At 51.1% G+C, this 15141-nt stretch overlaps 1 protein-coding gene across 1 annotated transcript in view; it reads right to left on the bottom strand.

The window, feature by feature from the left end:
• The window catches only part of LOC147194373 (MAM and LDL-receptor class A domain-containing protein 2), a 35621-nt gene that overhangs the window by 4506 nt on the left and 15974 nt on the right, over positions 1-15141 (bottom strand). Inside the window, exons 2-38 of the mRNA XM_086129111.1 lie at positions 13266-13394; positions 13071-13193; positions 12878-12980; positions 12639-12804; positions 12266-12479; positions 12066-12191; positions 11862-11986; positions 11099-11336; positions 10762-11021; positions 10529-10619; positions 10305-10445; positions 10054-10185; positions 9516-9649; positions 9262-9433; positions 8962-9081; positions 8595-8749; positions 8436-8531; positions 8247-8337; positions 7286-7405; positions 7068-7170; positions 6636-6783; positions 5868-6087; positions 5421-5544; positions 4483-4615; positions 4322-4400; positions 4092-4247; positions 3849-3974; positions 3391-3609; positions 3194-3313; positions 2376-2537; positions 2179-2270; positions 1882-2049; positions 1491-1673; positions 1314-1422; positions 527-652; positions 353-452; positions 53-212 (exon numbers count right to left, since the gene is read on the bottom strand). Of these exons, the coding sequence (XP_085985237.1) occupies positions 53-212; positions 353-452; positions 527-652; positions 1314-1422; positions 1491-1673; positions 1882-2049; positions 2179-2270; positions 2376-2537; positions 3194-3313; positions 3391-3609; positions 3849-3974; positions 4092-4247; positions 4322-4400; positions 4483-4615; positions 5421-5544; positions 5868-6087; positions 6636-6783; positions 7068-7170; positions 7286-7405; positions 8247-8337; positions 8436-8531; positions 8595-8749; positions 8962-9081; positions 9262-9433; positions 9516-9649; positions 10054-10185; positions 10305-10445; positions 10529-10619; positions 10762-11021; positions 11099-11336; positions 11862-11986; positions 12066-12191; positions 12266-12479; positions 12639-12804; positions 12878-12980; positions 13071-13193; positions 13266-13394 (5264 nt within the window). The remainder of the gene's footprint in view (positions 1-52; positions 213-352; positions 453-526; positions 653-1313; positions 1423-1490; positions 1674-1881; positions 2050-2178; positions 2271-2375; positions 2538-3193; positions 3314-3390; positions 3610-3848; positions 3975-4091; positions 4248-4321; positions 4401-4482; positions 4616-5420; positions 5545-5867; positions 6088-6635; positions 6784-7067; positions 7171-7285; positions 7406-8246; positions 8338-8435; positions 8532-8594; positions 8750-8961; positions 9082-9261; positions 9434-9515; positions 9650-10053; positions 10186-10304; positions 10446-10528; positions 10620-10761; positions 11022-11098; positions 11337-11861; positions 11987-12065; positions 12192-12265; positions 12480-12638; positions 12805-12877; positions 12981-13070; positions 13194-13265; positions 13395-15141) is intronic.

The following is a 15141-nucleotide window of genomic DNA, read 5'->3' as shown; positions in this document are numbered from 1 at the left end:
TTTAGGATATTTGATCGCAACGCAACAGAAGCCACGTTCATGGCTCGGGCACCTCATATTGTTGAAGGTGAGGCCCCAGGGCCAGAGATTCGGGCGTCCAGCGATTGACGGTCTTGCGGCTGCGTGACCACAGGATTGCTTCACTTCCATCGGCTCGCCGCGTCAGCACTCTGAGCGAGCCGGCGCACTCTGCGCTGATGTGGAAGTGAAACCTGCGTGGAGGAACGAAGGAAGGAACAAGTTAGAGCGTTGGATTTGTGAAGGGAGCTGGAGGTGGGGGTTGAGCAACTCGCCGGGGCGGGCGGAAAATGTCACAAACATGGAACAACAACATGGATGACAGCGAGCGTACAGAATCTGGCAGTAGGGTGACGAGGGCGGGAGACGGGGGCTCTGGAGTCGGGCCTCGCTCGGCGCCCACGCCCGACTCGAGTTGACGCTCATGTAGAAGCCTGAGAAGCCAGAACAACACGGTCAGCCTCTGGCTCGGAGGCACGCGAGGCGATGCGCGGCGAGGCGGCGCCACCTGTGTGAACGGTGTGATCGCCGGGCGGCCAAGCGCCGCCGCCGCCGGCCTTCCGCCTACGCCACCTCCTCCGCCCTTGGCCGGGGTCCGTCCAGCCGCAGCTGTCCCTCTCGAACGTGCACGGACCTGCGACGCGCGGGGGCCGAGCGTGAGCGAGCGTGCCGGGAAGGGAACGCGCACCCCAGTCATGTGCTTTTCGGCAACGACGCCAAACAACAACGACATCAAGAGCGCAGCTGCTCTTTCCAGTTTGACGAGACGCGGCGGCCGACCGTGATTCACTTTGTTGATGTCTGATGACAAATACCGTCCCGCCCGTTGGCCCTTGGAGCACTTTCCACCTTCCTTTTCATTAAGATTTGGAGACATCTCACTTGTATTCTTTGGCATTCGACTCAGCATGACTTAGATTTGTTCTTGGTTTTACTGTTTGGTGCTTTCTACCGCCTTTATTACCGATTTGTCTTACTGTTTATTGTGCATGTTAAATTGCTCCATGTACAGCACTTTGTATGCAGCGATGGCTGTTTGAAAGTGCTCTATAAATACTGTTGACTTGACTTGACTTGACATCTCAAATTCTTCTTCTTCTGAAGCAATATGGTGTGGCGTGGGCTGCGCCAAGAGCCATTTTGCCTCTTGAAACTCTTTCGGAGCAAATTCAAGGTGCCTCATTTCTCATCCTAACCATTCATACGCTTTTGAATTTCTTGATTTCAGCCGCTATTATTGCTCCACTTTGAACCCCGAATATCCGGCTCGGATTTGTATTCGGAAAGCAGCCTACCGCAACCATCCTCATCCTCCCCGCGGGGGCAGTCGGCACGATAATCGCACTTGAATGTGGAACGAATGCAGATTGCCCCCGCTGAACGCCAACAAAAGAACTCGTCATCCTGCAATGAAACAGAAGCGCAAATACATCGCATGCGTCGTCCGGTCGTAGCCGCGAGGTGGAGCTGACCTGGCACGGCTCGGGGGGCGCAGAGGAGGTTGCGGGTGTGGTGGGCGGAGCTGAAGTGGGGGACGCGTCGGGCAGGGGGCTGTTGCGCGGGTCGAAGGCACACTCCTCGGAGAAGGACACGTCATCCAGCGCAACGTGCGAGCCGTCGCCGCCGCCGCCGCCTTGCTCGTACCTGAAAACAATCTTGGGGAGAAACGCCGCATCGATTGACTTTTCACATCGAGTCCTTTCACCGAGCCGGTAAAAAGAGTTTCCCGCAACGAGTTCTCTTGCCGCACCTCAAGAGTCATGAAAATAGTTCCCTTTGCGATCCAGAGTACACTTTGGTGTCGGCGTCCGATCCGGCAACGCCACCGTTTCCGTCGGCATCACGTGAGCCGGCTCCACTCACCTTGCACTTCGCAGGGGAGGAGAAGGTGACGCGTGCCCTCTGCCAGTCGTAATTGTTGGAGCGCGTCCCGTGCCACAGCGCGTCGTCGTCTTTTCCCGAGTGAAGCGTCCTGGAATGCGCTACCAGTTTTCCCGTCGTGTCTTGCGGGCTGTAGTAGAAGAATCTGATCTGCGCGGACACACATTCACGCGCAAAGTCTGTATATTTTTTTCCCACCTTCAGGTGCGCTTGATTATTTCTGTTCGCTCCCGTTTCCTGCATTGTTGCAAAACGCAAGCCGATTCCAACTCAACTCACCGTGCAGTTGGTGCTAGGAAGTAACGTTCTGGAGAGACTCTCCACTATCTGCCCCCTCCCCGTGAGGCGAGTCCCCGGAGTCATATAGTGCCCTGAGAAAACGGAAACGGCATTCGACACGTCACGGAAGAAAGCCGAAAGCCGCATTTGGCGCGGCGAGCAAAACGAGTATCGGGCGTGGCAATTTCTTCAGTCACCCGCAGCGTTGTTGAGCGTGTGATCGCGGGGGGGTCCGTCAGCGGGCCAGGCGTCTCGTCCTCTTCGTCGGGTCCATCTGGCTCCCGGTTCGCTCAAGTGGCTTTCGGCCCAAGAACACAGGCCTCGTTCAAAGCCGCAGCGCTCCGTCACACCTCGTCGCTCTGCCGTTAATCGCCGGGGACGGAGGAGAAAAGTCAACCGGGCAAAGGAGCCCTTATGCGCCATGACGCGCTTTAACCCCGGCGTTGAAACTCAGCTCTCCGTATTGGTAGGCAGCGCAGCTGCGGTCGGGCGGAAAGCCGCAAGTCTTGTCGAGTGTGCGCGGGCGATTTGCTCGACGACTCGGTACCAAACTCGGGCAAGTTCTGAGCTCAAATGTATGCGGTGCACGTCATCCTATTTCATCTTCAAATATGAAAGAATCCATTCTTATCACCCTTACTTGCGCGCCGATTTTAACAGAGACAAGAGGAGCCGCTTCAACAGGCCGCAAATCAACACCCGCAATGGTGCAAAAGGCCCTTTTGGAACGGCGCCGAGCTTGGCGCATCTGAAAATACCAAACGGCGTCGAGGCCTATGCGCAGAATGACTCCAAGCCGCGGGCCAGATTTATGTGGTTCATTTTTAGGTGATTTTTGACTTCATGTAACAATACTTAACTATTTCTCACACTCCTTGATTTGTTTAAACCACTCGAGATACGAGTCGAATTCATTCCGTGACCGAGCCATTTTTTCCCCATTTAATTGAATGAAAATTCCATTCCCAAATCTGTTTTTCGGCGGCGAGTCGACCAAGCATTTGTGACATCTCACCGCAATTGTGCTCATCGGTCCAATCGCCACAGTCATCTGCGAAGTCACACACTTGGTTCTTTTCCACACATGCGTTATTACCGCAGGTAAACATATCTTCGGGGCACGTGGGCTGAGGCTCTAGGAGAAAGAGAAAAAAAAAACAAAAAACAAAAGTGAACAGTGGCCATCTTGCCTCCAAAACACGCCGAGCGTACCTGGCAGTTGGCAGCCGGTGAAGTTGACGTCATCGACGGCAATGTGGCCCGGCCTGTCGAATGCGCGGGCGGCTTCAAAGAAGACGGCGAAACGGTGGCGCCTTCTGCCGAGCGACACCTCTCCGCGTTGCCACGCATCGCCGCCGCCGCCGCCCGATTGCCACCACAGGACGGTGCTGCGAGAGTTCTCACCGAGCACCACCTTCAACTCGTCCACGTCTGCAACAGTACGCGCAGGTCGGACCCATTTGGTTCTTACGCGGGGACTTTACAAAGGTTTTTTTTTTTTGGCCTAGGCACACTAGGTTTACAGTGGAGTTACAATCAACGTGAAAAGCAGAGAGAATGAAAAACAAACAAACAATTGAGAAAAACAACTATGCATGAAAAACAAACACTTGTGAAGTTAAGAGAAAACGAGCCAATTTGATCAATCCAATCAAATCACGGCAACGCACCTTCTCCGTCCATGTTGTAATAGAATTGGAGCGTGCAGTCAACGCCGGCCTGTTTCATGATGGGACTCCGCAAGGCAGCGGGGCTCAAGTGAGCCCCGCCGTCGGGGGTCACCGCCACGTACCAGCCTGGAAGATTCAAAGATCTGATGTCAGCGAGGCGGCTAAAAGAGACGACCGCGCTTTTCCTCATTCGGGTCATTGCCGAGCTTCGGTCTCAGAATAATCGGACGGTTTGGGTCTCACCAAGCGCCGTTCCCAGTGTGTGGTCAAGGGACGGCCCGGCGTTGCCGGCGGCATTCCTTCCTCTTTCCCACTGACCCTGGCCGCCGCCGACGTCCTCCCAGCCGCACGTATCGTTTTCAAAGGCGCAGCCCACAAAGGTGGAAATCGTGTCGTTCGCTGCAAAAACTTGCCTTGAAAATCCAAGGTATGTTGTGACGCGCCGTCGTCGATAAACGCAACCGAGCGAGTACCTCGGCAAGGACCCGACGTTAGACTGATGTCATCGATGGCGACGAAGCCGCCTCTGCTCGTCTGCGCTTCGATCAGCAACTAAACATAAAGGTGACGGCTCATCCGAGGCATCGTGACCAAACGTCATTTGCTCGGCTCTTAAACGTCCAGTTCAAGCTACCTGGAATGGTTTGCTCGGCTCTAAACTTTGAGAGAAGCTCTTCCAACGGTGTCCACTGCTGCCATTTCTGTGGAACACCACCTCGTCCTCCGACGGGCCCGAGTGAACGAGCACGCGCATGGTCCCGGACTCGCTGCGTTGGGATACATCGGCGACAGATTGGAAGACGACAACGGTACTTAGTCATACCTTCTTTATACTCCGCCAAGAATGACTAGATGATGACAATACTGTCGTACTGATGAGCCGAGTGTAAGCGAGACGTCTTAATGAACGCTAGATCCGCTTTGTCCAACTCCCAGGTGGCCAAGGCAGGCGCACCAGAAAGAACGACACGATTCCCATTGAAATGATGCCGCGTGAGAAAGACAGCCTCCGTCTTTTTCATTCCGTTGAATTACGTCATGACTGTATGTTTCATCAAGTGCGCAAACATTATTATTCCTGACATTTTTCATCGTGATCATAAACATGAACATTTTGGAGGGGGGGGGGGGGGGGGGGGGGGGCAGGCCGGAATGGATTCCTGACATTTCTATTCATTTCAATGGGAAAAGATGATTTGAGATACACTCGTTCAGAGTCACGAGCGTGGCCGTGTAAGAAATGAAAGCGGTATCTCAAGGTACCGGTGCATTTGTCATTTCTCAAGAACTGTATTGATCAGATAATGCCAATGTATTCTATTGATATCATCAATTCATAATAAATGACATCTTCAATCGAATGCTTTGCATTTCTTATTATTTGCGCGGGGCCATGTGTGCGGGGGCGGGGGGTGTTCATAGATTCCCTCTATTGAACTGGGACCCACGTGAGGCGGACGATTGTGCGCACGCACAGTTTGAGGAAGTCCGCGAGGGAACGAGCGAGAATCCTTGGAAATGTCAACACGCAACTCGGTGTGAAAATGGCGACGGGTTTTGCTTTCCGCTGACCTGCTCTCCACGTAGTACCACAGCGTGAGGCAGGCCGGCGCCTCTTTTTTCACTTGGATCCACTCTGATGCCACGCGAACCACATCGGTGCCGCCGCGTGGTGAGAAGCTCAACAAGAAAAGACCTGAAAGCAAACGCCCAGCACTTACTGCGGTGTTAGGACTAAATCCGGTACCTTACCGCACTCCCAAACAATAATTGCACTTCGGGACAAGAGAGGGAGGAGATGACCACAGGATGTACAGTAAACTGGGAGTAACTCACCGGAATACTTCGGCGTGACTACAATGAATCATCTTTAGCGCATTGTGGGGTTTTCGTCACGTCGGCAAGCAGATGTTTTTGTCCGACAACCAAAACTCCATTTTCGTGACTAAGGGTGTCACGTTCCATTCACGGAAACGGAGCCCCGCGTCTGCGCGTCACCGTTCCAACGCGTCGCTCTACCTTCGGGGGATTCGGTGGTGTGGTCTACAGGCGGACCCAGAAAGCCGCCGTTTGCCAACACCCAGCCGTGTCCGTCCTCGGTCAGCCTGTTGAGCCAGTTGCACGGTCCCGAGTCAAAGTCGCAGTTGGCCGCGGGAGAGCAAGCTCCCTTTTTCACAGAAAAATCATCGAGTTGGACAGTGGAATTCATGCCCGGTACGTGGGATGCCCTAAACGCCACCTTGGAAGAGTAGAATGGAGGAAGTACGCTTTATGTTGCGTCCATCTCTTCTTTTTCGAGAATACTTGCCCCGAGGCGGCGCCTGCCCCGGCTGACTTCGGGGCGAAGGACGGGATACGCCCTGGGACGGTTGCCAGGCAATGGCGGGACACTTTTTCCAATAGGACTAAATTTGCGACTTGTTTCGTCACCCGGGGCCCAATTTTTCAAGGCCCGCACGTCGACCTCAAAATACGGTCTGATAGTTTGGTACTTTCGCAGACACGTGCGGTTGGAAACATACATTTGCGCCGTTGTGGCCGCGAGCGCGGCCAACTTGCTTCACGGCCATTGTGAGCACCTTATTTGGGATTTTGCGCGGGTCGTGCTGGTTTTTCCTCATTTGATATCAGTAAATCCAAAAGACATTTTTCTTCAATCTACAATTTCTTTTTTCCTCAATGAACTTCAAATAAAGTGCGGAAGTCGCATTAGGGTGCGTTACCGTTCTGCCATTTCAACGACGCGTTGGTTTCAATACTGTATCGTTCCCCTCGACAAAGTCTTACATTGAACTTTGTCGGCCAGAACGCCGTGACCTCTGCCACCTCCCAGTCCGAAGAGGGAGCGCCGGAGCGCTGCCAAAGGGCCTCGCCCAGTACCCCGCTCCACACGTGGACGGACAGCGCGTGCGACGCTCCGGCGGGCAGGCGGTACCTAGTTGAAGACGTACATTCAATGAGAGTTTTCATTTTCGGCAACAGCGAGTCACGGAGCTTTCACGCCGCACGCGTTTAGCGCAGCGTTGACCGTGACGTAGGGCGCAGGGAGTTGCGATATTTGTCACTGGCTGCTAAGCAGCCAACTATAAAGTGGCCGGGTGCCTTTCCAACCCTTGAAAATACTCAAGAAACGGGCGGGCACGTCGACGGCGCGCTGCGCTTTGCTGTATGCGGTGTGAAAAGCCCCTAAAAGGTGCGCCGCTGCAGCGCTGAACTCACCAGAATCGTACGCACATCTCCGCAGGTGAAACGAAGTCGGGCGACAAGAGCTGAGCGACCTCGGGTTGTTCGGAATTTGACATGAGCGCACTCATATAATAACCTGAATGAAAGAGCCCGTTATCTTTCGCTCGACATCCGAGTGGAAGTTGTAAACATTTAACGACGGCGCCGTTACGGCCGGTGCCATCCTTTATGCCGTTATCGATGGCGCTCACCGTTCACGGTTGCGTAGGTGTGATCCACGCCATCTTCCGTGCCCCTTTCGCGCCGCCAACGACCCACGTGACTGATGTCGTTGTCAAAGCCGCACCAGTCGGAATCAAATCCGCAGACACCTACGAGCGATGTCAAACAAAGTCAATGCTGGAAACGCAACTCTCTTGTCATTCAATGAGCATTCTCTATCTCTGCGCGGTTCGTGCAAGTGGCGTCACTTGCACTCGCCGACAAAAAGGGAACGATGGGATGCAGAGAAGTGCAACGGTTTGAACAGTGTTCGTCATCGTGCGCACAAAACTCCCGCATAATCGAGATTGAGACCGTTTGAATGGCACCGAAAATGTATTCGTCGTAGTTTACAGACTGTAGTCGCAGTGTGAGGAAGTTACACTTCCTGACTCACGAGCCTTTGCCAAATATGTTCCTTCTGGGAACTCAGAATGTCGAAGAAAGGCGGGCATTGGAATAAATGCCGGTTACACCCCTAATGCTGCCGGCTGTCTCTCGGCGGTCCTCGTGTCTGTTCGCTTTTGCTTCTTCCCGTTTGCGACTGTGAGGGGCACTTTCCGGAGGACGCTCACTCACACCGGCGAGCGATCGGTCGTGAACTCGGTTTAAGGGCCGGTCAGACCTGCGTGCGGGTGCCAGATGATTCCCGCTCTCGCAAACTGTGTGTCGTTTGAGTGCTTTTTGCCCATTTTTGGGATCTTTTTCTTCAGTGCCTCCAGAGGATTTCCTGCCGAGTCCCAGCCTCGTCCATGTCGTCGCCCCGAGTCTCACGTTTCCACAAAAGAACCGACCTACTAACAACACGTTTCGAACGACTCCCGGACCCAACTTGTGTGGTCAATCTTTGTCATTAAAACGGTCACACGCACACACTGGCTTTTGGGTCCGCCTCTAGTAGTCAGCCCTAACGAATGATTTCTCACGTCGCGGTGAAAAGTATCCACGTACTCTGCTTCCCGCAGGCCCCGTTGCTGACTGTGACATCATCAAGTGCGATAAATCCCTCGCCGTTGTCGTTTCGGTGGCCGGTGAACATCACCTGTGACCAGAATCAACGGTGTCATTCATTTATCTTGATTGGACCAACGCGGCGGTTTTGGTCAATACGCTGCGGAAACTTTAAAGCTCAAACTCTACCCGCATCATGTCGTCCATGTCGATGGTTACTCGTGCATTGATCCATTCTGGATTCTGTGTCCCTCTGCGAGTCCAGACCAATGCTTGGGAGGATTTCTATTGAAGAAAACAAATTATTTCTTCACATATTGCAAGCGTTGTTTTCATATTGCGACTTACCGTCTCAACCAGCAGATCGACGGTGGATACCGAAGGCCCAAACATGTAATACCAGAACTCCACGCAGATTTGCGACCTCAAATGGCCGACGGCAGCAGAGACGCTCGCTCTCTTACCGACACCGAATCCGGAGCCATTAAAAAGTAAATAAGATCCTTGGGAACGGGGGGGAAAAAGCCAGATTATTTCCATCGGTTGCACGGATGACATTGTTTGCTCTTACTTCAATAAAGATTGTCACATTGAACATTTTCAAACGCTGCATGGATGACACCCTGAAAAGCGAATTCCCAATCATTTCGCAAAGCACACGGTCCCGTCTTGAGTACGATGTTCATAATCACGCCACGCATTTAATTGCGCGTACCTTGGCTATTCCCTATACTGTGATCATACGGAGGTCCGTCCCAAGGCTCGTCCGCTTGCAGTCCTCTACTCAGGGTCCAGTTGAAATCATCGTCGACCTCTTGCAGCCAGTTACACAAGTCTATGATAAAAAGATGTTTTTAGATTCAGCGGAATTAGTTGGAGGCCTGTGGAGGAGTATGGCCAGAATCAAAACGTGGCTCGGTATAAAAAAAAAACAGCATGACTATTTATGTCGAAAGCAGTTTTTAATGGTGGATGTCCACAACCGCGGCAGTGTCACTGAACCCGATCCCGTCACCTTGTTCAAACGTGCAGTGGACGCCATAGTCTGGAGCGGCGGTGGTCGTCGTGATGGCTGGATTGGGGGTGGTGGTGGGGAGAATATGACAAGACTTGTTTCTTAGGATGTGGAGATCATCAAGGGAAAAGGTCGAATACTTTGAAGGTGGACTGCTGGCTTGCAGGATAATCTGTTTTCAAAAGGGTCATACTTGCTGTGCTGGATTGCTGCGCTGGATTATTCAGAGCCTTGACGTTTATTATCTCACTTACCTGGTGAGGTCCCGATGCACCGTATTCAACTTTATCTTGGATCCAACTGGAATTGATGAATCCTTTTGTGGTCCAAATCCGGCGCGGGCCAGATGTCTCATTCAAGAACACAGTCAAGGTAACATCTGATGGGTCTGAAATACATATACCGTATACTCAAACTCTTCGCATCGATTTCCTAAAAAGATGGCAAACTTCACGCTGCATTAAAAAAGAAAAATCGAATTTGATTGTACACATCATGTTTGGGCGTTTCATCAGAGTGATGCGAGGTTGGTCGGCCCGTCGATGTTTCCGTCACCATTTCAGGCCCAGTCCGTTTTACATGTTCTTTTTTTTTTTCTGTATTTGGCTGCGTGTCAGGTGTGTGGGACCCGCGCGTGACGTCGTACCGCTAAGCTCTCTCTCGACGCCAATGCCGACCGCCGCTTAAAGCAAAAGGTACATACTGAACCATGATGAATAATCAACTGTTAAAGCCCTACTCATGAGGCATGCGGGCGGGGTATTTGTGTCAGAAATCATAGGTCGGGCTTACAGTTAGTCGTCCAGCCTTCGGCGCGGTGCCAGAAGTCAAGACAGGCTTGGTCTACGGCCTCCATCCACTCGCTCTCCAGTCGAGCCACTTCCTCTCTGTCGGAATTGTAGGATCTGTACAAGACAAAGTGGCCTCAAGCCAAAAGAAGAACAAGGACAAACCTTTAAAACACGAAATGGCTAAAAATCGGCATCCAAAGGGACCGCAGACTGCCTATCGGAAGCTTTAGCCGGGGCATGTCTCTCTCTTACCAAGAGAAGTCATTGTGGTGTGGTCCTTGTTTGGGACAAGATGGCCCTGGGAGCTTCCGGACAGCCAGTCCCAGTTGACCCCGGACTCTGCCGGAGCATTGTTCAGCCAACCGCAAAGGTCCATTTCAAAGTCACAAAAACCTAAAGAAGAAAAAGAACACATTCCTGTACTCTGAGCGTTGCGCTTGCTCGTGTAAGTCGTTCACTTGCACGTCATCACTCACCTTCTGGAGGACACGCCCCATTATGAACCGTCATGTCATCGATGGCGATGTCTCGTCTCGGCCCATCACCTGTCACCGCTTCAAATATCACCTGCCGGGGTCACAAAAACATGTTGTCGCGTGGCGCTAGACGGGAAGAAATATGATGAATGGGCATTGGGGGAAGGGCGACAGCCGTCTGCTGACATCTTCCTCAAGGGTAAATCGGGGTCAACTAAAAGCCTAAGGCCTACCTGATAAGGACTACCGGGGCTAAGTAAGGAGACTCGTCCATGCCTCCAGCGACTCCCCTGATCGCCGCTTCTGCTCCAAAGCTTGACAGGAGCGTTCGAGGTCCGAAGGTAAACATGAAGTTGTCCCACAGCGTTTCCCTCCATGTAGTACCAAAACATCAAGCATTCACCGCGAGCAGGGGTGGGCTCCATCTGCGCAGTCGCGATCTGACCTCTGGAACCAGGCGGGCGTTTCCATAACCGAGCACTGAGGTAACAACCTGTAGATGCGATTGACGCGCTGGTTCTCACGAGTGAATTTGCAAAATGATATATGTGGTCGTGCCAGCTTTCTAACCGTGCTTTGTTTCCAGGGTGTGGTCCGTTTGGGGGCCCGAGGAGTTGGCGGGCTGGGACGTCCCATCGATTCGACTCCAGCTGAAGTCCGCCGACGGAACGGGCTGCAGACCGCAGAGGGAGCCCTGGAAGGTGCACTCGCGCTCGGCCGGGCATGAGCCGCTCTCCCTGCTGGACACGATGACGTCATCGATGGAGACGGTGCCTTGCTCGCCACCCGCCACGGCCTCAATGATGAACTGGAGAACCGCGAGAAACCTCATCAACGGCCTATCCGTTTTGGCAATTACATCATCATTGGATGTCCGCCAGAAGCAAAGAGACGACATTGATTTCAATCACCGATCAACATTTTCAAAACATTGGCAAAGGTTGATGGGTAATTTTGCAAGAAGCGACAACACTGTCAACGAGTGGATATCCAGGTTCCAAGGAGGAGGAGAAGAAATCTCCGGGACAGACAAAGAAGTGGAAGATGATCTTCAGTGGTGAAGCCGCCAAAGAGTGCTCCCAAAAAGTATTAGCTTTCAGTGGTAGAGTACAAGAATATACAGTGTGTAAGAAATATATACTGTATATATAAGAAAATACAAGAATAAATATCGTATATGACTATGCAACATGAACAAAAGCATCAATTAGATGCCTGATATTGATCGAGTGCACCCCAAGGTTCAATCTTATGCCCGCTGTTATTGTACATTGAACGTGGTGGATTCTTGTGACTTGCGAGCGCAATATGAAATAAGTACAAAAGAAGGTACCTGTAACGGTTCGTCACTGGAGAAGGTAAGATCAGCAAATCTCCATTTGTTTCCCTGAGAGCCGCTCCTGATCCACACAATATCCTCCTCGTGACCAGGTCGCCTCACGATGAACTTCAAGGAACCTGGTGACGAAGAGAAATAGTTGCGGCCCGCTTATTTTTAACCGAAAGGGGACTCCGGGATTTCGGAAGGGATATCTACCAATGCTGGCGCCAAAAATGTGGTAGCGGAAGCTCACGCAAATGACTCGGCCCGCAGCGAAGCCGACCAGTCTCGCCGCGGATGAGATGTTCAGGCCACGTTGGCTGGATATGAGCATGTAAGTGCCTGCGGGTGAGGGCAGAAAGCGTGCAAATTCAAGTCGATGTGACAATCTGACTATCATGGCTACGAATACGAACCGTTGCCTTCGGGGTATTTAAATCCACCTCGAACCCGTTGCCACAGGATACTGGCACTGTAGTCATGGTACCAGGAACAAGTGTCTTTTTCAAAATGGCAGGAGAGCTGCTCAGACCCGGCGGGGACGTCTCCCTCCGCGCACTTGTCGAAGTTGACGTCGTCCAGCATCACATCCGTGGCTCCGAAGAAGGAACAACCGAAGGAAAACTGGAGCTGTTGCGGAGTGAGATGTTTTTGTGAGATGGCGCCTGGAAGATGCACATCTAACAGACTATAAGGAGGCAAATCACGTGAAGCAGAACCCGGGTGCTTTAATAACTTTTCTGGACACAATCCAACGATTGGACGGCTTACAATGAGGCCCATCAATACCTTGTACCCTCCGGGTCGATTGCCGATGACAGTCCGGGCATTCTGCCAGCCGTTGGTCATACTCCGAGTCTGAAGCAGTTTCTGCGTAGCCGTCCCTCGAACCATGATTACATTAATGGGTGTAGACGACACGACGGAATTTTCATCGTGAAGATGGTACCAGAAGCTGAAAACGCAATTGAAAATGTGTCGGGCATCATCAGACATTAAAAGTTGTCATTTTAAAGTTGCCGCGGTACCTGAGCCGACATCCTACGGCTGCCCTTTTGTCAACGGAATATTCCAAAATTGCCGTAGACGTAAGATGACAGCGTTGCTCGCCATCAATATACATGACATGCCCTGTTGGACGGAGGGAAAGCCCAAAGCGCTAAATGACTAAAGGCATACCTAGACCACTGAAAACAGCTGAACGATGGGAACAGACTTTACCCCATGGGCTCCCCGAGGTATGATCCTGTCCAGGTAGCGGGGTGACGTTCGCCCACTGCCTGGTCCAAGCGTACGCGGAGGTGTTGTTCCAGCCGCACGAGTGATCCTCAAAATCGCACGAGCCTTCGACGGTCGAATTGAAAAAAAGGCTCTCTTATTTGAGTTTTCCAACTCGGGTGAAGGCGCAAGGCTTACCGCAGTAGAGCTCGTCTGAGCCATCCTTGCAGTCTTTCTTGAAATCGCACACGAGTCCGGAGGAAAGGCATTCTCCGCTCGTGCACTTAAACGACCCGTCCGGGCAGGAGGATGCGGCGGCAAAATAGACTGTATTGGATGTTTGGGGTTTTTTTGAAGAGAGAAAACACAGGGGGATGTGGGCAAAAGTGCGTTTTCAACATCACTTTCACGTCGTCGTCATATTAAATGAAACGGGACGGTGAAATCACCCAACACAAATTGCTTTCATGAGAAACTCGAGTCGATGCATCCATTTTAGCCGTGTTCAGGTAAGCTTTTGCAAATGAGTTACTGGACCGGATTCCCCCCCGTTTTTCTTTGCACTTGAAGGTCACGCCTAGGCAAATTTATGGATTACAATTCAAACACGTACAACACGTACGTGTATATATTATACATATAGTATACATACATATTATCCCACCTGAGTGAATTATTCAACCAGCGGCAGCCTTAAACCTTGAAAGTGTCACATAACCGGATCCGCTTTCATTCACGCGTGTCTTAAACCTTGGAAGTGCACCGTTAAAATTCAGGCATCGTTCCAACTCAACACAATTCCGCTGTTGTCGAGCCACGATAAGATAAGAAAAATATTTTTTCCCAATTTACAGCAGCAAAATTAGGAAAGGGAGAAAGTCGATAAATGAACATAAATAATAAGAAAGAAATAAAAATCATATAAATATAAGCTTGTTAAAAATGGCCGAGTGGGGGTGCAGTCCAGGTTTCCGGGACCGTCTAGTCAAGATTATTTGATTGATTTATCAATATCTATTCTATTCAATTCAACATTCTATTATCTATTCAAAGGTGCCATGTAAATCCAAGCTGTGATTATCACACACGCACCCACACAGTGGTTTTGTATATGATGCTGTGAAAAGTGCACATTGTCAATGACGTTTCAACTTGAACATTCAAGCACGATTTTAACTCCGTTTTACATCTATTGTTTTTTTTTTTTATAGCTGCAATGTAACAGTGCCTTAATACGTGAGGTGAGCGGTTACAAAAAGCCCTAAGCAATGCCCTCCCCCCCACCGACACGGAAGGGGGGTCTTTATAAAAACTGAAATAGCCCCCCCCCCGTTTTAGATGAATACAATGCAGACATTTTACCTGCCAGTAGAAAAAGCAATTGCCGCATTGTCTGAAGTCGGCAAGATGGAGTTTCATCCAAAGAGATAGCAGGTCATTTACAGCACCGTTATCCACCGCTCACGCCTCGATGAAAAGTTTGTGCCTGCGGTTTCCAGAAGTGCAACTTTTATTATGACGAGCGAGCTTTGAGCAGCGAGTCCGTTAATGTCAAACGTGCGCGTAAAGTCCAGGCGGCGGGGAAGGATTGAACAGCGCAACGCTTCTAATCTTATGGCCCTCCGTTTTATTCTTGCCAATAAAAGAGATTAAGATGATAGAAACGGACACAATAGATTGCAGAAAAAAAAGGACAAAGGGATTTCAACGGGATTTTTGGTTGAAATATGACTTGATGTACAAATATGGGCGGTCTGGAATATCTGACGCATGAAGTGTTAAATTGACCGAATCAATCTTTTGTGGGTGTGTTGCATTACTTCCAAAGATGAGCGAAGCAAACATTTGGTATAGTTTACATCATCCCAAGCCGCTAATCTTATGTATCAATGGCTTGGCTTGGAAACTCGCAAAAGTCGGCAATTTTCACCGTTTCACCATCTCACTGAATAATAAATAACCCCAATTTTACTGCCTGCTTTTCTTGAAAAAAGCGGTTGGCAGCCCTCAATCACAGATGCCAGGTTCGCACCTTTGGTGCTGATATTCCTGATCAAAGGTTCGCATGTGTCCC

Source organism: Hippocampus guttulatus, chromosome 14, assembly GCF_054856545.1.
Source record: "Hippocampus guttulatus isolate MCC_2025c chromosome 14, RoL_Hgut_1.0, whole genome shotgun sequence".
In the NCBI taxonomy this organism is placed as follows: Eukaryota; Metazoa; Chordata; class Actinopteri; order Syngnathiformes; family Syngnathidae; genus Hippocampus; species Hippocampus guttulatus.
This window is presented reverse-complemented; position numbering and strand designations above follow the sequence as displayed.